The 20,825-nt window shown below is 39.1% G+C and overlaps 1 protein-coding gene across 2 annotated transcripts in view; it reads left to right on the forward strand.

The window, feature by feature from the left end:
- LOC139933812 (potassium voltage-gated channel protein Shal-like) overlaps window positions 1-20,825 on the forward strand; it is a 102,177-nt gene that overhangs the window by 49,931 nt on the left and 31,421 nt on the right. For both annotated transcript variants that reach the window (XM_071928027.1, XM_071928028.1), the window contains exon 4: window positions 17,760-17,849. In XM_071928027.1, coding sequence (XP_071784128.1) covers window positions 17,760-17,849 — 90 coding nt within the window. The remainder of the gene's footprint in view (window positions 1-17,759; window positions 17,850-20,825) is intronic.

The raw sequence follows: 20,825 nt of genomic DNA on the forward strand, positions 1-20,825 counted from the left end.
TGTTTTACCCTGCAAGGATGTGATCACCACCGTATACTTTTCCCAATGAACATGAAAGGCTCAGGTTTGAGGCAGGATTCAAACCTGTGTCCACAGAACTGAAAAGGCAGGGAAGAATCCAGTGAGCCAACCTTAACTCCTTATGAAAGTAATATATAAACAGGTCGCAACTCATTGCGCTGGCTTTGATGAACTGAAGGTGGCATTTGGAGATCTTTAAATATAATTCATCCTATTTCAACATGTAACATGATCATTGCCAGAGTGCATATTAGACCTGTGGCTGTTATTGGTGCATCAATGGTCCTAAAGCAGCGATAGAAAGACGCATTCTCTCTCCCGCTGGACTGGAACGATGTCACAAATGAATTTCATGAACCAAGGCAGTGACATAAAGCCATTTGATGAGGACTAATTCTACTTGAAATTTTAAATGGACTAAAGAAGACAATTTTAAGTTCAGCTACTTTCAACCCCATTCTTTTCAGAACCAACACTACTCAAAAGAGATTTTCACATGGTGTTACCGCAAACCTAATCTAATTATGCTTCCACCATGCAAAGTTTCAAATCCTACTTTATAGAGCCAGATAAGCTCAGTTGGTAGAGCACTGGCAGATTAATCCAGAAGTTGCAGGTTCACATCCTGATCTCCTGGTCAATTTGTTTAGCCCAAAATGAAAATGAATAAGAAAATGTTTAAGAATTCTATTTGAAATTCAAATGATTAAAAATGGATGAAAATTTGTTAGCTTAGCTACTTTAACAACACTCTGTAAATTAAGCAACTTGGGATGAATTTCTTGAGTACTAAACCAACTAATCATGGAGGTGGCGTTGTTAGAACGCTGACGGGCATGTACCGTACTCATTAGCACCTTAGACTGTGTTCCTCGCTCTGCTGCCCGTATCTTTCATAACATATGAAGGAGTAATGCACCTTAGCAAAGAGCACCCTGGGTATACCACATAGACACACTGACTATCATTGGCGTAAGGAGTCTGTTTGCCTGAAGGGGAATGAGATGTCATCCCATCGACAGCATGCTCCTCCATGGTAACTTGAGTACCATCTTTGGCTGTGCTGGGCGTCTGCCAAGGCGTGAAGTAGATTCCCACTTCGTTTGGCTACATGATACTGATGAGCAGCGGTGATAAGGGGGGCACACACTCAAACTCTAGTGGGGGGTTCTCCTTTGCTTTATGTGCAAACATCTCATTTGCCATGAAAGTAAATAACTGCTACAGGTTTGCGGCCTAACAAGACATTTGGATACAACTGCAGACTGCATGTGACAAACGTGTTGCAGTTGTTGTGTGGTTTGCTGCTGATGAACAGCCTTTATATCAAATTAATAAACTACTTAAAAACACCAATATAAATGCACCGATGACATTTCATATTTCAACTTCCCTGTGTAAAAAATCTGTAGAGGTTATGACTTGATGCATTTATAATGCAGCGGGATATTGACTGGAACGAGTTATATTTATCCGCGAGTGTTGTCTTTTTCACCCTGATGAAAAGCCTTAAGCCTTCTGTACAGCGCTGTAAGCTTCAAACTGCGATGGAGCCGGTCCTGGGTATACGTGAACACACACACATGTTGATAGCTGATGGTAACCACGTACACAGGGCTGTTTATTTTCACAATAGTTCTGCAGACAGAAGTTTATGAGTTCCATCTGTGGCGATTTCCCCGTGGGACTCTTAAGTTTCTACGAAGCGTAGGACGCATGATTGGCAGTCCACAACGGTCCACTCTCGACATCTTAAGATGTGAATCACCCATCGTCGACCATTCTAATTCCACTTAATGGAGCTCAGTAAAAGCCTCTGTAACATGCATGGGGCTAAAAGAGAGCAGTCAAATATTCATATACACGATAACCATGGCAATAAATATACTTCTGTATTCATGTCCCGTTCCATTAGCTAGCTTTGTGTAGCATTATGTGTTTATTAGCCATTAACAGTCGTTCTATGGACTGTGATTCATTATTGTTCTACTGAACATCTTGATCAAAATCAACGCGCTTTACAACAGTTTAAATTTAAAAAAAAATAAATAAAAAAATTGCAATTACAAGGCTGATTGTGAATGTCTTGACATAAGTAGTGCATGATTTAAAGACAAGTCTGCTCTAGCGATAGGCTGACTGTGTAGAACCTAGATAACCTGCTTGTCATGAATGTCCCTTTCACATACAGGTACATGTTTGTACACACCTGAGTTTGACTTGAAATAAATACAAAGTAAAGCGCAGGTACTATCAAAAGGGGGATAAATAGGATTCAATGCGTCCTACTTCAATGCAGTCAACCCAAAGTGAACTCAGTCTACCATGGCTTGTTAAACATCCTGTTCAAAAGCCAATGCCATGTCAACAACTTTCACTCCATGTTTTGTTATTCCAGTAACACCAAATCATGGGAATCAGATAATATTTGTCCTTATTATTGATGTAGATACTACAAGTCAGCCTTTTGATATTTCACGTCCAAAGGGTCCGCATGAAAGCTTTTGGGATAACATCGTGGAACATTCCACACACGACTGTCTCATGAAACTGTTTGCAGTAAAAAAAAATATAAAAAAATTAACAGAACCAGACAAGTGTTATTTCTCCCTACCGCCGTTTGATGCGTGTTATTTCTCCCTATCGGCGTTTGATGCGTCCCCAATGAGTCGTGTCACGCCAAACACAAGCAGTGCTTCTCATCAGTTAATTGATGGATGAGGCAAGGCTGTTAGACGCCTGGCCGTAATACTTTTTGTTTAGAAGAAGTCTTACTGAATCATGGGATGGGGTCATGCAGTCCTTTCCCTATTTAGAATCAGACTTATTCCTTCCTCCTTATTACTCCTTTCTCCTTAGGATGACTCCAGACTCGTTTGTCCTCCTCTTGTACAACTATTTGTCCTGTCACTTTGAGTTGTGAAATTTGTCCCTTGGCATGTCACCGAATATTTGTTTTAATTTCTGATTTGGGTGACAGTAGATGAATCACGGAAAATAGAAAAAACATGAAGTTTTCAGATTAATGAGAAGCGCTTTCAAAACGGAGATCATTTTTTACAAACTGTCAAGTTATAGCCTCGAGTTCTGATGTTGTAACCATAGTTTAGGTCTCTTCATCTTCTCAAAGTGGAGTTGTGGAATTCTTTTTAGTAATCATATAAGCATGAGTGGCATTTTGTCTCGCCTTGTCTAAAGATTGTTCTAGAAAAAATGTTTATTTTTTTATATTTTTTTTAATTTATTTCAAATGATGCTGAAGCTTTACATTTATTTCCATACTTCATGAAAACAGTACAAACAGTTGTGTTTAAGCAGTAACCAATAAACAATGCTATTTAGCAAGGCAGAGAAAAAAAAGTAAATAAAGTATGGAGACAGACAATTAGAACAAAGACAAAGAAGTAACTAGTATTAATATAGGGTGGTCATGCAGGATTGTATAGTGGTATCTTTCCTCGCCTTCCAACTATAGGACCTCGGTTCGAACCTAAAATAATTCTTTGGGTTTTCCTCTCGCATCTAAAACTGAAACTTCCTTCCTTGTCTTCTATCCATGGGGTTCATGGCTAGTATAGTGAGTAAAAAGTTTGCTTTTCTGATAATCTTGGGGTTCGCAACTAGAATTAATAAACTCAACAAAATAAGCTTTTAGGTATTAACAGTGTGTGAATGGGAGTAACTCTGAAAAGAGCTCATGTAGTCTTGACTTTTCAAATTCTATACTCTGCTCGTCTTCAAGAGCATTTATTAATTTAGCACTTAGTAGATCCCTTAAGGAACCCTTCCCACCTCATCGCAATTAAGGAAAAATGAAAAGAAAAGAAAAGATAAGACGCCAGATAAAAAATTGAAACGATGAATGATTTTTCAATTTGTTATGGATGAGATGGCTAAGTTCCTGCGCCATAACTCCATCACTTACCCACTTAACATATTTACTGACATAGTTTGACATATGGAGTACTTAAAATAATCCAGCCCAATGGGCCAGCATGGCGTCAGTTCTAATATGAACCGGGTTATCACTCCATATGGTTAACAAGCAAACAGTTTCTTTTTCATTGAAATAAATATTAATGATGTCGATAATACAACAGGGTACTAGACAAACGATATAAATAACATTACCCGCTAAACAGTGGAAGCATGCAACCGTTGTTTTAAGCAGGTAGGGTTGTTTGTCGCATTGCCTCTGACTGGGCCCAGTCTATGGAGATGCAATTATTGCTAATGGGGTTGGATGCATACTCAGTGAGGCCTTGTGCAATGGCAGGATCATTATAACACAGGCTTTGCTTTCAACCATTGATTATAGTGTGTTACATAATGCTAGAATACTACTTTCGTACATCGTCATGTACTGGTGAATGTGAAACAGCATCATTGATTAGGAGAGGCCTCATTCACTCGAAACCATTAAAGACACTGTACGGAATAGTGGTAAATAGATATTCATTAGGAAGTTACTAGAGTAAACTTGTGGTTACAACCCTGTGTCAATCTATTTTTGAGAGGCGTGTTGGCTCTAAAGAGAGTCGATGAAGTTGTCTCAATGTTTCAAACCGAATAGTCCGCTCATCTTTCGGGAGAATGCTAAGACGTTTTAGAAACGTTGGTTTAGGCTCAGTCTTTGGCTTCAGGCTCTATTTGATTTTGAAAAAATGTACAATGTTCACTGCTACAAAATTTAACACGGAGTCGGAGCTGGAGCCCAAGTCGTGGTTCGGAAAAGGCTCCTGGATTGCTAATAATGCTGAGGCTTACAGGCAGGGCTGAACATATTAGTTTCAATTTGAAAACTCACTGATTATAAAGTTCACACCAATCCTCCAGAGAAATAAATCCATCTAAAATGCGGTCAAAATCCGCTCACAATACCCTCGCTTATTGTGATGCAGGCAATACAGCGGGACCTCAATAGTTTGCCTAGAGTTGCCTATTTTACAGTGTATCATTGTAAAAGGTTGCCAAGTTCTTTAGTCCTCTTGCACCCACTACACATGACCCCGATTGTTCAAGTTTATTCATGGTTTACAGCAGCAAGTTATACATTTGTCTGTGTCAAAGGAATTATTTTTGAACTGCACATGCGTTATTGCCGAGTTGTGGGTGTTGTTGATTTTTAGTTGACCCTTTTTGAGAATGAAATGACCCTCTCCCGTGCAAACTGTAGAGGGCACACTGTATTGTGATGGGAAATATGTCTGATAAAATCAGCCTTAACAAATTTGTTGGGGGGATACAAAATTGAAAAAAATCTGGACTAAATCGTGAAATTGATTGAAATTTCACAGGTTGGTGCACAATGTTTATTGAAATCTCGAGGTTACCATTGAACCTATCTTATTGAAAGAAAAAAAACACTCAAAAGTACCTTCCCTTTAAATGCAGAAACCTAATCTTGAGATTTCCAGCCTGTGAGAATTTTCTCGCCGTGCTAGCTCATGTGTGCAAGAAAAATAGCTTGAAGCAGTTACATGTTTTTCTACATATTCTGTGGCATGAGAAAATTGTATCAGATTCAAAGTAAACATTTATTCCTGAAATAATCTTCAACAGTGTTTTTGCCAGAAATATTAAGTATAAGTATAGGGTAAATTTATAATGAGAATAATTAATTTTATATTGAGATACTTCTATACAGAAGGGAGGGAGTATAGGTAGGGGGACTCAATCGACACATGCAAGCCTGCTACTTCATTGCCCCTGGTCATTGCCTTGGTGCCCCTTGCAATGTTTCAATAGAGATTTATAATTTCCTCATAGAGGTGCATTCCCTTTACCAAGGAAAAAACTGCCTTTTTGGCCCTTGGCAAAACTGCTTGTCATGCAACTTACATTAAAACAAAAGTGCACATTCGATGTAGTATCATTTATACCTGTATTTTGAATAAGGCAATAACTTTCTATGGTTATTCAACTGTGTGAGTGGCTTTTATGTCAGGCTCAAATTTTAAGTGCTTTTAATATGGCCTTCAGAGTACATGTTTGTCATACCACACTAAACAGAAAAGACTGTTGGGTCCTTTCAATATGGTCTTATGCAGTGTTCCTGAAACAAAAGGCAAAAGAAATGCAAAATCACTCTCTTGCTCCTGTACTTGAGTTTTTGAAATAACTTAATTAATGCATTACGTTGCATTATCAGTGAAATAGTCATATTGGAAAGCAAGATTTGCTCCTATACAGCGGACTTGTGAGACTGGCCATAGATTTTGAAGATTATTAAAAGGTCTCATGTAATGTGCATTAAGGGAGGGGTGGGGGACTGATTCTAGTCTAGGGACCTTGTCTAAATCTTGGCTGTCAGGCTTTGGCTCCATCATCTAGTTTCATGTGCATTTTGCATGATGCCTGAATCCACATCCAGAGCCTAAGCCAGGTTTTGCTTTGTAAGACGGCTTCCTTAAAGACGCTCTCTACCTTCAACCTCACCACCAGTATCAATCAGTGAGGAGTCAGAGGCGCTTGCGAGATTCTCCCTCTGTTGTCTTAACTCCTCTGCTGCAAATCAAAATTGCATTGCGGATTTCATCAGACATTGATTGCTGTCTGTTTTGCTTTCCTTTAAGAGCCGAGGTTCAACCTCAACGTTCAGAGATGGGGACTGCGTCTGCCTTTCCCTTGGCCCCCCCCTCCCCTTTCATCTTTCTCGGCAGCAACACAGGCAATGGGCTAGCGACTCCCACGCGAATGGAGTTGAAACTGAATTGAATATTGGATCGCAGGTTTGATTGATCCAAACATTATTTTGCAAGAGGCTGCTCGGGCAAGCTGAAATGCTCTCTTAGTTCTGTTTGTGTGTGATGTACGTTCTGTACGTGGTGAAATAATTAATCATGCTCATTAATTTGTAGAATTGTTAATGTTGAATAAATTAATGTATGTTATTTCAACTCCCACAACATTTTTTTTCCCTGACAAAACTATGACTTGTTTATACAAAGTTTTTAATTACAGCAGCCTAAATTTATTCAAAGTTACTATACTAAAAAAAAAAAAAAGCTATGTAATGGAATTTTGTGACTCAGAAATTCAAGAAACAGAATTGAAATTTATTTACCTAACTCTCAGTCAACATCTGAACACAATCCCCATATATTGCATAGTGAGGTTTTACTGTTTAATTGAAAAACACAATACTGCCTGCTTTGATTAGTTTTACTGGCTGAAATCACTTGCCTAGGGCCTGTATTCCAGTGTCAAATTGAGCTTTGTGTTTCCACAATTTAAAAGCAATTTACAGCATAATATCGTTATTTCATTACAAAGTCATACTAACTAATTTATTATTATTACTTCTATTATATCTTTCTGGTAATGAAACCAATGAACCATGACAAGTGATAGCACTGTAGGGACTGTGGCTGGAAGGCCTGAAATGTCAGTTTTAGATGCGGGAGGAAAACCCAAACTGGGAAAAACCTATACAGTCAGGTACATGTAGGGATTGAATAACTAAACGCACGGTACGCAAGGCTCCAGTCCAATGTGTGATTCGAACTGGGGTCCACATATATGTAGGTATCCGGAAGGGATTAAACCACAAGTTGTTTGGGTATAACATTTTAAAACTTTCCGTCTTTTCTGTGGAAAAATAGCTGTGCTTCACAAATAACAAATCATATGAGTTTCTTGAATGTCACTCTTTGAGTTTAGCTTACTCCAGGGAGGATTTTCCTTCCTCCATGCTTACTCCAACATCAAAATCCACTTGATGTTGATACCTACTCCTTAGATGCAACAGTTACTTCGGTACTTTATGCAGTTTTGTACTGTTTCAGGAAACTTCAATTTGGGGCATAATTTCATGTGGAAAACATTTAGTTCTCTTCTGTAAGATGCTAGAGGCATCAATAAGAATGTTTGATATGGCAATAGTAAGTTGCCATCTGCTAGCCCTATGGGCAAACAACATGTACTGTTGAGTAACCTCATATTGATTGATTGAAGGGAATGGGGGAAGAGAACTGGTGACCAGGCATCTACGTGGAACAGAAAGGCTTCCCTCAGGTGTCAACAAGTCTGTTTTTCTAGCATTTCACAATTTGATGAGACCTGGATTCCTGCATCTGAACCATGGAAAACAATCCCAGGAATCCAACAGGATTTTAAAAGTGAGAAGAAGTCACACGTAGTCTGGCCTTTTGTTGCATTATTCACGCTGTCTGGAACAAAAACCAGTTGTCACAAACTGTTCCTTGTGTCTTCACTCAAGTGATATTTGAGACGAGTGTCAATCGTGGCAGCAACAGAAATTAGCGATGCAGGCCTGCCATTAGGTATCCGCTGCTCCTCTCTCGTGGTGGATGGAAATATGTGATCACTAGCTCCATGACATTCTATGAAATATAAATGAGAAATGTGTAGGGAATCAATAGTGCTTATCAGTTGTCAGCATACAAATGATCACACAAGACCCAAGTCGGCACTGTCAAATATGCCAATAGGCTATCGTGTAGCGTTTGATTCTGTTGATGCTGCGTATTAAAAAGCTTTGCCTTCAAGCTGTGACAAAAGCAGCCAATGTAAGACCCTTTATTGCACGCGAGCCGTCCACCTGATGCCCCTGCCTGCCGCTGGTTGCGTTGGTTAGCTCCCGGAGTATGCAGCGTTGAGATTGGGTAACCTGAGCCAGAGTAAACACACTGGGATTGGAATATTAAGAATCCACACTTGCATAATTCTTATACCTTGATGAATCCATCAGAGTTGATCTGTATGGAGGTTCTAGCTACTCATGAATGTCAGTGACATAAGGCTTGGTGTTGAAGGACATGGGTCAATATACCAAACCGAATAACACTGAGGGCCATGGCCTCTATTGCAAGGTCTCGAACAACACTGACGAGGGCCATGGCGCAGCACTTCTATTGTTCTGGTCATTACCTTGGTGCCCAAGTCTAGAAGAACACTAAGGGCCATGGCCTCTATTGCCCTTGTCTCGGTGCCCCGTTCAAAATATTCCAATAGAGTTCCCAATGGAAATGCCCTTTGCAAACTGAAAACGACACAGTCCTTCAACGATCAAATTCCAGGCCTGTTACACTTCAGCTGGCAATGTCATATATACAGGACTATAACCGCAAGAACTTTAGATTTACATTGATTTGTTTCATTTTTGGGTAAAGAAGTACTTTCACAGGAAAATATCTGGAAAAGGTAACACTGGCAACGGCAGAAAGTTGAGCCAAAAGGATTGCAAGAAACAAAGTTTCTGTGGAGGACCTTCTCCTTTTAAGCTAGCACACTCAAAAATGTATTTTAAAACAGTCAAAGTAATATAATGAAACAAAGACAAACACAAGAATAAAACACTATCAAAAGCAATATCAACTAAATACCACTATATTTTCCATTTGTTTATTTGTTATAAAAGTAGTTTACTTGTTTCCATATTGTTGTCAGAACAGATGGACAGGCACAGATGGCTCATCAATATATGTAATCAATATAAATTAAATCAACATGGGAAAAGATTTGGTTCCGGCTAGGTGTGTTTGTTTTAATGAGCTATAAATTGTCTGTAAAAACTTAATACATGAACGAAAAACAAACATGTTCTTTTAATAACAAATACCTGTGTGTTGGATGTCTTTTGACTACGTCCAGGGCCCAAATTCATAGAACTGTTGAAGCTAGTTAATTTTGTGAACTTCTTTTTCTGTTAAGCAAAACAAAGGAGGATACCAGGACAGATGTTGCACATAACTTGTTTTGGGGCTGGTTACCTTTTTTTCGGTAAGCAGAATTGTTGTGTGCTTAGTTACTATTGTTTTCTTCAGAAAGCAGTTATTTGAAATTGCAGCATAAGTTATAAATAGATTCACAAAATCTTAACCTGTTTGTGATGATATTTAAATCCCCCCTATAGCATTCGGCTTAAATTGCATCGGAATGGGGTTTTGATGTCATCATAGTGTGGGTTTGAATCCCAGTTGTGACCCTTAAGCGAGACACTTTATTATAACTGCTTCTCATTACCCAGGAGAAAATAGCTACCTGCAAGGGTAGAGATTGTTGATGTGATTGATTAGCAAACCATGTGCCAATTCAGCTGCCGGTGCTGCATACTCCTAAGGAGTTGAGATGGTTTCAGGAGGCTTGATAAGCCCGATGCACAGGGATAATAGACTAAGGTACTTTGAAAGGTCTACTTTGGCTCTAAAAGCCAAATTCAATAAAACATGGATGTATTACTATTGCTGTTCTCTTTTAAAAGGAATGTAAGCTTTTTTTCTGTTAGGATGCTATAAAGTTGGTTGAAGGTCGACAAACCGTTAATGCATTTTGACATCTTGCAATGTATTTTCATCATCATAACAAATCATAAGAGATATATCACATGATGGCAATAGTGCGGTTCAAATCTAACATGCAAAAATGTGACATGAGAATCACAACTTCTGGAACATTGCATTGATTCGCAAACTGCTTACATAACTTTATAACAATCATTCTAGAGATCTCCTTTACTTTTTCCGCGAAACACATGTGGGAGGCTCATCATGTAGGGGTTAATACCGCGTTTCCGATCACCACAATGTTGCCATCAAGGTTACTCGGCACACACTTTGGATCTTAGGTTTCTTGATGTATCCCATCTCACACGGTGTCATGCTGACACACAAGCTCTGTGCTATCGATGTATTCTATGCGATACATCCATGCATCCCCCTCCATTAATAGGTGAGCGGCCTAGGAGCGCTCCATGCTCAATGCTCAAGATTACCTCTGCATTATTCATTGCGAGAGGTAGACTTGCCGACTGCCGATCAACGTGGCTCTGTTTGTCACTTCCGCCTTCATGGCGCAAGGCCCCTCTAAGGTGTTGGATGCCTACCCTGTGGTAATAGCTTGGTAGTTCATCATGCAAAAATACTTGCTCAGTATTGTTTATGAAATTTCCTGGTCAAGAATCTTAAATCTTTGAGTTCAATTGTAAGTTGAAAAGAAGAATTGATTTCACTGATCATCCTGGACAGTTATCTAAAATGATTCTAATAGGGTTGTAACATTCTTCATCAACTTCAACTTGCCACGTTAATTTTAAAGCTGGTAAATTAAGGGATAAGCAATATTATTTGTGTTTTGCCCGTACCCTGTGGTGTGTAGTCAGAACTTTTGAATAAAAAACTTGGGGTGAATTGAATTACTTGGGTGGGATTGGAACCCATAACCTTTGCAAATCTAGACCAGTAGATATATCACTAAACCACAAGGGCTTGCCCCCCGTAGCTGGAGGCCAATTCAAAATCTAGTAGCAGCAGGTATACTGCAAGCTGCTCCAAGTGACATTTTCAAAATGCTGCTTAAAATTAAAATTATGGATATTTTCTATTTTTGTAAAACGCTTTGGGCCAACGTGTGTGTGCCTTTAAGACTGTTCAGTATGAATTGTACTATCTTTATTTAACAAATAATAATGTAATTTTTAGATGATTTCGTTTGAGTTGGAAACTACACTAGAGTGTGTGCAGTTATTCCCAAATGGACCTTTTCTCCTACCCTGTCCCAATATCACACTAGAGTGGGCAGCTATTCCCAAATGGGCCTTTTCTCCTACCCTGTCCCAATATCACACTAGAGTGGGCAGCTATTCCCAAATGGGCCTTTTCTCCTACCCTGTCCCAATATCACACTAGAGTGGGCAGCTATTCCCAAATGGGCCTTTTCTCCTACCCTGTCCCAATATCACACTAGAGTGGGCAGTTATTCCCAAATGGGCTTTTACTCCTACCCTGTCCTATTTCACAGCGTAAGACTGTGTGTATCCTTCCGAAACAAAATAGATAACCAGGAAATCGTTTTATCTCTAGCAATTTTGCATCGCAAAATAGCAAAAAAAAATAGACTGAACAAGTTTTGTGCATGCACTCCGCATGAATAAATGTTTAATAGAAAATCAATCAATGCAAAATTTGTAATATGTTTTTCACTATTCTCTCGTGACCCAAATGGCCGATCGATCTCAAACTTCTACAGGTTTGTCAGTTATAAATGTATATGGTGGATTACATAAAGTGCTTACACTGCCAGCAACTGTTTTGTTAGCAAAAACCAATTCTGTAATGTTCCTTTAAAAAAGAAAAACACAGACATGTTTAAACTCCACAAAGCAGACTGTATCATTAAACAAAAATAAAAATGAACGAGCCTTGAACAACCTTTTTTGTAGTTCTGGTTTTCTTGGCAACTTCTATGAGCTCAATTTTGTGAGCCTTCGGTTTTTCTAAAAATACCAGCATTGTTAATCATTTTTGAAGAAGAAAAAGAAAAGAATTGTGATTGTGTCTGTGGTGTACGTGCTGGGATGCTCATTGCTGAGATGATGAGTTGCATGAATGTAGCTACAGCAAGGATAAGAGTCTACCATGGCAACACTTTCTTCTTGTTCTCAAATATTTGATAATGTTATCCTTCATTATGGTGATGACGTCTTGTTTTCCTACCATTCAACTAAATACAAACAAACTAAAAGTGAAGCACAAAAATTGTTAGCAAAAGTTGTAGCTGTACATGTAGCTGTAGCAGCCAATTCGGATATGTGGCCATATGCAACTTTTATTGCCACAATGTGCCACATCCAAGCCACATTATGGTGACTATATAGTTGTGTATATCTCTTAGTGGGCCACCTTGGTCTACGAAGAAGCCACATTTAATCATCTACCTGTACTGATATCCGCTACCCCCCCCCCCCAGCCGCCAGCCACTTTTAATCATTTACATCTGTCATTGCCACTATGTGCCACATCACAGCCATGATAAAAGATGGCCACATCTGATTGGTAATAGTTCATATCTCAGCAATGGGAGACTTTTGAACAGTTCGTTTTCACAGTTCTTGCCAGTAGTACGCGTGCTCAGACCCCTGCGCACAATACTGAGCATACATGCCCGCACGTTTAGAGCCACAAAAAAGTACTGTTATGTCTGCTGCCACCAGCATCTCAAAAACTCCCATAGTATCGATGTTTAATTCTTGGTGGTCCATGAATTAAGGAGCCACATTTGACTCTTTACCAGCCACTTTTGACTGTCAACTGTCATTGCCACTATGTGCCACATCCAAGCCACACAATGGTGGCCACTTCTGATTGGTAATTTACTTATTCAATTAATTGTAGCAATGTTCAACTCATTGTGGGCCACCTTAGTCTATGAATAAGGTAGCCAAACTTGACTCTTTACCTGCCACTTTTAATCATTTACAACTGTCATTGCCACTATGTGCGACACAGCCACGATAAAAGTTAGCCACATCTGATTGGTAATAGTTGTTCATGTTTATTAAGCAGCTCTATTTGTTGTTAGCAACATTCAGCTCCTCATTGGCCTCCTATAAAGGAGCCACATTTTACTCTAACGGCCACTTGCCATCCATAGAGAACTCATTAGAGTTTCATTCTGTCCGTACTGGCCATGTTTTCTTGCATTATGTTGCTGTGTTTTTTCCCCAGTCATTTCATGTCGGTTTTGAGTTCTTTTGTTTCCTTAATAGTCTGGTCCTCATTTTCTACTTGTTCTCAACGAGTCATTCTTCTGGAAACATTTTGTAGTTTATAACCTTGTTTCCCCACTGTTGATAACTTCCTCTGGGAGACCTGTACAAACATTCTAGCCCCCTGTCTGCTTCGCTGTGTCAACAGGCTCTCTGTCCCTCAGCTACCTCCGCTGATTGCACCAGGGATTCACTCAGCAATACAACACTGGTTGGGGACAGGTATCGAGCGGAGCGAGGCCCGTTCAAATGTCACAGGGGAGGCTGGCTTACATAGGAGGCTTATGATGGCACAGACACGGTAATGGTCCACATTTGCAAGGCCAAGCAAGACATGTGTTCGCAGAAAAGGCTTTTAAGCTAGGGGTTTGCATCCAACAATGGCATATAAATAGTTTGACTGAAACTACACTAGACATTTATCAGCATGTATACATTATTATATATAGCTCGGCAATACTGAAAGTTGAATAGAAACTCTCCCATGATTGCCAGTGATCAATAAAAAATTGTCGATCAATTTGAATTATTTACTAATTTCCCCTTTTCACTTTTCAGAAGCTCTAGTGCATTGATTTCTATTGATTAATTCATGTACACTTCTTCATGCATGTGATGCAAGCATGAAGACATTTTAGTGACTTTGTTGCAGGTTTGTTTCCCCTTCTTCTCTCGCCATGAAAGGTCAGATGGAATTCTGAGACCATGATCTATTTTTGTTAACCGTCAATATTTAAAGTGAATGAAATTGACTCAGCACTGGGCCAAACATCATGAACAAATAGAATTTGGATCAGATTGAGAATTGACACCTTATTGATACAGCCTTCTGCTGGGATGGGGTGCTGCGGCAGTCCCACAAAACTGAACTTTCAAAATGAAAATGAGCAAAGTCTGACTTTACCCATACGAAAAAATGAGAAACATCTTCTCTTAGAACTCCAATTAACACATTAGAGGTTAAACTTAACAGAAAGTCCTTTTTCAGTTAGATTCTGTTAATCTTGTAAAATATTTGTTTTTCTACACAAATTTTGAACTCTTGACATGGAGTAGAAAATAGAGCAAGCTCCAATGAAACGGTAGTTTATTTTCAGTTCATTAATAGACAGATCTATTACCACTGTCGCCATAGCAACTGACTGGCAACTGTGCCCAAGTGGGTTATAAGTAATATACGTGTCTCTGCTTTGCAAAGCAGCGCATCAGGCCATGAACAGAATACTCAACCGAGCAATCCGCTGGCTAATGGCAGCTGCTGGTTTATATTTTGTCATGAGACTTTTAAAGACTTATGGATGTGTTGTAAACTGTGGATTCCTTGTAGTGGTTACTGATTTCTGTTTTCACCTTGTAAGTTGTTTGTCAGCAGTGGTGGTGACTCGGTTAACTTAAAAACCAGAGTCACTTGTTCCAACCAGCAAAAGTTATTGGGGAACCACTTTGACTAATCAGGACACTCTGCGGTAAAGAGCCATTTGGGATTACTGATTTATTGAGTTATAGGCAAGTTCTTGATGGACTTGAATCAATGATGGGGTCAGGTGCCTTTTCAGATGATTGCCATGTTACAGTATGCCTTGTCCAAATAGACACATGTAATCCTGTGTGTGTGGTGCGTAGAAGGGGGATGGATGGGTATCTCCATGTATTCCAGGGCTTGAATTTAACACTGGACCGGCCGAGGCCAGTGGATTTTAGCGTCAGGCCTTGAGGACCATTATTTTCTAAACTAGGCTTATACGCTTCAGCTCAAGCTTGACTAGACACGATGAAGTGACCCACTTTTACAGTGATTCTTCCTGGTAACCCTGGGAAGGTGACAGAGGGATAGTCTTGGTGTGAAAACACGATCAGGGGATGAACAAATATATCCATAACTGAGTAAGTCAACATAAATAAAGAAGTACATCTAGGTACCTGGGAGAAGCAGAGAGTAGAGAGTAAAGACAAGGTCCCTGAGTGATATACAGTAATACATTGTAGCAGTCTTAATCCCTTGCTCAAATTTGTAAATTGAAATGGGTTGGTCAAATTGGGTCAATAAGAAGTCCTGTAATTGACGAAAAGATCTATGGTGAGCGACTAGGGAGTCTGTCTGCATCATGATCAAGTCAATCAACATAATTTGTGTTTCGATTACATTACTAATGATATGAATGTATTGGGTACACACATGGCCTGCATTTGTATTAGTACTGCTCCTCTCTCAGAAGTGCATCATGGCTGCATGTTTTTCTTAATGTGTACCTATTTCTTAGAAGACATTTGGATAAATTCGAATTCTCTTCTGTTATCAGCTTTTAGTGGCCAGGCAATAATAGGGTATATTTTAATGACATGGCAAAACACCAGAATTGTTAAACATGTCATGGTCATAAAAAATCATGATAACCTATTCTGATGAGATGATCAGAGATACTTTTACAAAAAGCTTGCAAGCCATATGGAACGATAGAGTAATATTTGATAAATCAATGGTAGGGTTGCTGTGGAATGGAAACAAAACCACACTTTGGATTAGTTCCTTGAAAAATAGAGAATTATGATGACTCCCAAAAAGCAAAGGTGAACCGAATAACACACTAGTGATAAGATAACTTCCTTACTAAACTTCCCTCAACAAATTGAAAATGAACTTCCCTTATCAATATCCCTAAAGCCAAACTTCCTTTATGAACTTACCTCAAACAAATTTAAAATAAAATTTCAACAACAAACTTCCCTTTGAAATAATGAAAATGTTTCCCTGTGCAACTTCCCTTAATACAAAAATGGGGGAAAAACAACTTTCCTTTGCAACTTCCCATTACCTTGGATTAATTGAAAACGCATTTTTCTCATTACAACTTCCGATAAGCAAATTGGAAAAGATAAATGAGAGGGTTGTAATTTGCTAGTATGAGAGAAAACATCAACTGAACATCGGTAAGCAAATTGGAAAAGAACAAATGAGAGGGTTGTAATTTGCTAGTATGAGAGAAAACATCAACGTTGTTTGTGATCATGCGGATCAATATGAACCAAAGTCAGCCATGTGTTGCTTCATGGTTCTGTAGATCAACTCTAACAACTGATGTATGACCTGCAAATAAAACGTAAAGCATGAATGAAATAGTTGCGTGTTATCACGGATCATTGAGGAAAGATATATTCAGGTTTTATGAAAGAAGGTCATGCTTTATGGATACCAGTAACATTTTGTTTTCAGTTTCAGAAATATAAATTAGTTTTTTATATGGTTGCACCAATTTGATGATGTATTCCAATTATTTTACTCTATAGTTAATTGGACTTGATAAATTACTTTATGAGCCCTACATGCGTAGATATAACATGTAGTTAACCATGCCTAATATATAGCACAGTGTGCCCTCCCTCATCTAACAAAAAGAAAGAATAACAACAACAACGTTAAATAAATATAATACTGATCCTCTAAAGAAATCCTGAGATAACCAGGACACAATGACGTTACACAAAAGGGAGAGGGGGTCCCCATGCCACATATCATGTACCAAATGGAAAATAGATGCCTCAAGTTGGATTTGAACCCATGGCCGTCTGTATTTTAGAGCAGATAATCATTTCTTCAGAGGTAACAATTCAGCAGATTCATTATTGATTAGCAACCTTTTAGGGCCATCTGAAATGTTCCATATTTTCACGATTATACAAAAATAATGGAGGGGGAAGGGTAGTCACTATGTAAGACTTTAACATGTGTGTGTAAAATATAGATATTTACATAATTTGCATAAATTTTGATATTTTGTTGTACGACCTGAAAAATGTTGCAATGTACCGGATGGTCCCTCCTTGTCCAACACACATTTTAAACTTGTGTACAAGATGAAACATAGACAGTGTTTTTTTTTAATTGTTTTTTTTTAATGTTAGTCGCCAGACACACAAGGTCTGAAGGCCACTTTAAGGTGTGGGCTACAATTATTTTTGTCCAGAGGCTGTTGCCACCTACTCCTAGGGCTGAAACAGGGTTACCTCTTTTACAGTCCATATGGATGTAGGCTTGGGTATCATCAGTCCGAAGCCTGTCAGGTAGAGCAGAAAGCACTACCTCCCCAATTTTATGTAGCAAGTGTCACGACCGGGATTCCAACCCACACTCTGCTGATCAAACAGCAGAGCTTGAATCCGGTGCTCTTAACCGCTCCGCCATGACACGTTACAATGTCTAATTGTTCTCTTCTTTGTTCCTTCCTGATTTCAGAGTGGTTGTAGTATCGAGGACCTGTCTAGCAAGTACAGTGCCTACGAGTCTCAACATCACCATCTACTGAGCTGTCTGGAGAAAACAACAGTAAGTTACCCAAATCTTGAATAATTAACTCTTTGTTTGACAATTTATGTACAGTTTCTTGTAAGTTAATAGTTTGTATTGCAGAGGTGAATTAGGCACATGCTGAGAGGATAATGGGGGGTACATTATCTCTCGGAGCTGTCATCGTTGAGGCAACAAAATTCATCTTGTTTTTTTTTTCTTTTTCTAAATTCCCTGTGGATTTTCTTATCCATACATATAGTATTCCTCGGGGCGAAGTTGTTTAAAGACACTGAAGCAATTTCAGGGTTTTGAGGTGGGTGTGAAAAGCCCCCATGAGGCAGAGGGAAACCTGCTTGACCTCTTGGCTTTGTTCCAAAGTCAGATTTACGTCCACGGACCATATAAAAGGTGTGGAGAGTGTATACCTCTCTGATCTGTGTGTATAGCTTACATCGGGTGGCATTTTGAGTGGTGTCGGAGGTGAAGCTGTTTATGGGCTCTTCATCTTTGTAACCCCCCTCTCCCCCACCCAACAATCCCCCTTACCTGCAGGCTGTATACCTTTAAGCTGTGATGAATACAATGTAAGATATAGCACCTTATAACTGTAGCACTTCATACAGCACTCTTTGCTTATGGGTTCAGTGATGTTTGTTTTTTTGCAAGATGCGATGGACGATACTACTTGCATACAGTAGGCATGCACAAAAGCACAAATTTTTGTTAACCCATACGTTCTGCTCTCATAAATAACTGTAAATAGTACTGTGCCAATGAAATTAAGCTGTGTTTGTAATTGTAACATGGGAAGCGCTCAATGTACTTTTAAGATAAAAAACATTATTTATTCAAAGTGTGGTCATCCTTGATAAACCATCATCATGCCAGTGTCTCAATTTTGTAGAGCTTCTAAATATTGCATACAAATTTCTGCTTAGCAAAAGTAAAAAGGATACCAATCACAGATAGCACATGTCACATGCTATTTTGGCTAGTAACCTAAAGCTGGTAAGCATCATTGTATTGTGCTTATAGATATTTGTTGTGCTTAAGCAGTTTAAACAAATTCAGCCCAGAGATTTAGGTTCCTTTTAAACAGCATCAAATCCCACCCCATGGATTATACAAACACACAACTTAACAAAAATATAAACCATAAATCCATATTATTGTAAAGAAAACAAGCACAAACCCTTCTGTTGCTTACCTATAAACTAGGCTCATTCAAGATCAAAATTGTTCCCCTTTCTGAGAGATGTGATGAAAATGCTTGAGCAAAAGCGGACGCGCCTCCGTATGGGTACACTGGGAACGATTTCATTCAACAGATTTGGTGCACACCGAATGCTAAAATAGAGTAGCAAATGAGTAGCAACTGACATGTGTACGCAGCATTTTGCTCTGCTATACAAGGGAAATCACTCACTGGTACAAGATATTTTTTTACACTGAATCAATTCATATGTGAAGTCCAGAGAGGTGTCAAAATGAAGCACAACTATTAAATGAAAAGCGAAGATATGAGCCGCACGACAGTATCTCGCCAACAGTAAAGGAAGAAAACAAAACAACAAAAAAAAGAGAAGAAAATATGGACAAACATTGTTCATCATAAATCATGAAGGGGGAGTTGATTTCCTCTAATTATAAGAATCGAAACATCTTTACAAATTGCTCTCTATGTGAACTTGCCGCATCAGCCCGAGGAATTGGCCGGCCGCCTCGAGACTGTATAAAAGTAAAGTTGAGATTAGCCGCGTATACAACTTCCTGCACAGCTGAATTGTGTAATGAATATAAGATGATTGGCTACATTCAGATGCTGTCACATTAATGTTAATTCAGCCGTGGATGCATACCCCCTTGTTTGGTTGGGGGAAAATTAAATATAGTGTGACCACTGGCTGTAATTGCGGCGTAATCAATTCAACAACAACAAAGGTACAATGTATTGACAGCCTTCTGTAGAGGAATTCTTCCAATTTGAATAAAGACACCGTCCAGACGCCCAGCTGTAATGGAATAACAGTCCTTCAGTCTACTTTATTTAAAGGAACGGTACATCAAGCGGATTGCGATTCCACAGGATTTAAGACGCTTTAACCTTTGAAAGTACAATGTTGAGGTTTGTCGGCGGCATTATGAATAATTCTGATGCATGTTTCCAGAATCTGTTTTTTTTTTTCGGGAGGGGGGTGGGGTGGCTGCGAGGGAAATGACCATGTGTAGCCCCGTGTAACACTCAGCCCACTTTATATTGTTTGGCTCTAATAGTTGTTAGAAATGCATACATGTAAGAAATATACCTCAGTGAGCTTTTTTCCTCCCTTTTAATGTTTTATTTCTGATTCAAAAAGCATAAAAGCTGTCATGTTATTTAACATTGCCCCCCCCCCCCCCCCCCCCTCACCCTTTATCAATAGCTAGCTTATGTGTGACCATTCTGTCTGCCATTCCGGTCAGAGTGTAGATGCGCAATACAACAACAGTTTTCCCAAAAAATAGTATATTTGCATTGTTTCGTTGTTCATTCTCAAAGCAATGAAACATTGCTAGTGCTCGCTGGCCTGAAGAAACCATAGAGGTGCATCGTAGCCATGAAGCCATTTGCAGTTGGTTCCAGGGACATGGTTTTATCAAAACCAAGGAACCCTCCCAAGTGCCAGGCCTTGTGTAAAACCCTAGGCCTAAAGACGCCTGTATAAAATATGTTGACGACCCTAGTTTAGATTTGTGAGGAAAAGCAGACAGTGAAGCTTTATGTTAATGTCTAGAGTTCTCTATTAGTCATTACTGAATCATTCCCTGTGCATTCAGGACACAATACAGAGCTAGTGAAGCAGAAAAAAGTGCTAAGCAACAATGAGCAGGCTACTCAACTTTCCACTCATGGTTAAGGGGTGACAAGAAGAAATATTGCAGTACCCTTGTCCGCAGGTTTCCTCCCAGGCTTCTGAGTTAAAGTGATGAAGTTTGCCAGAAAGTAATAATAATAATATCTAATTATTATAA

This window comes from Asterias amurensis, chromosome 2, assembly GCF_032118995.1.
Source record: "Asterias amurensis chromosome 2, ASM3211899v1".
Taxonomy (NCBI): Eukaryota; Metazoa; Echinodermata; class Asteroidea; order Forcipulatida; family Asteriidae; genus Asterias; species Asterias amurensis.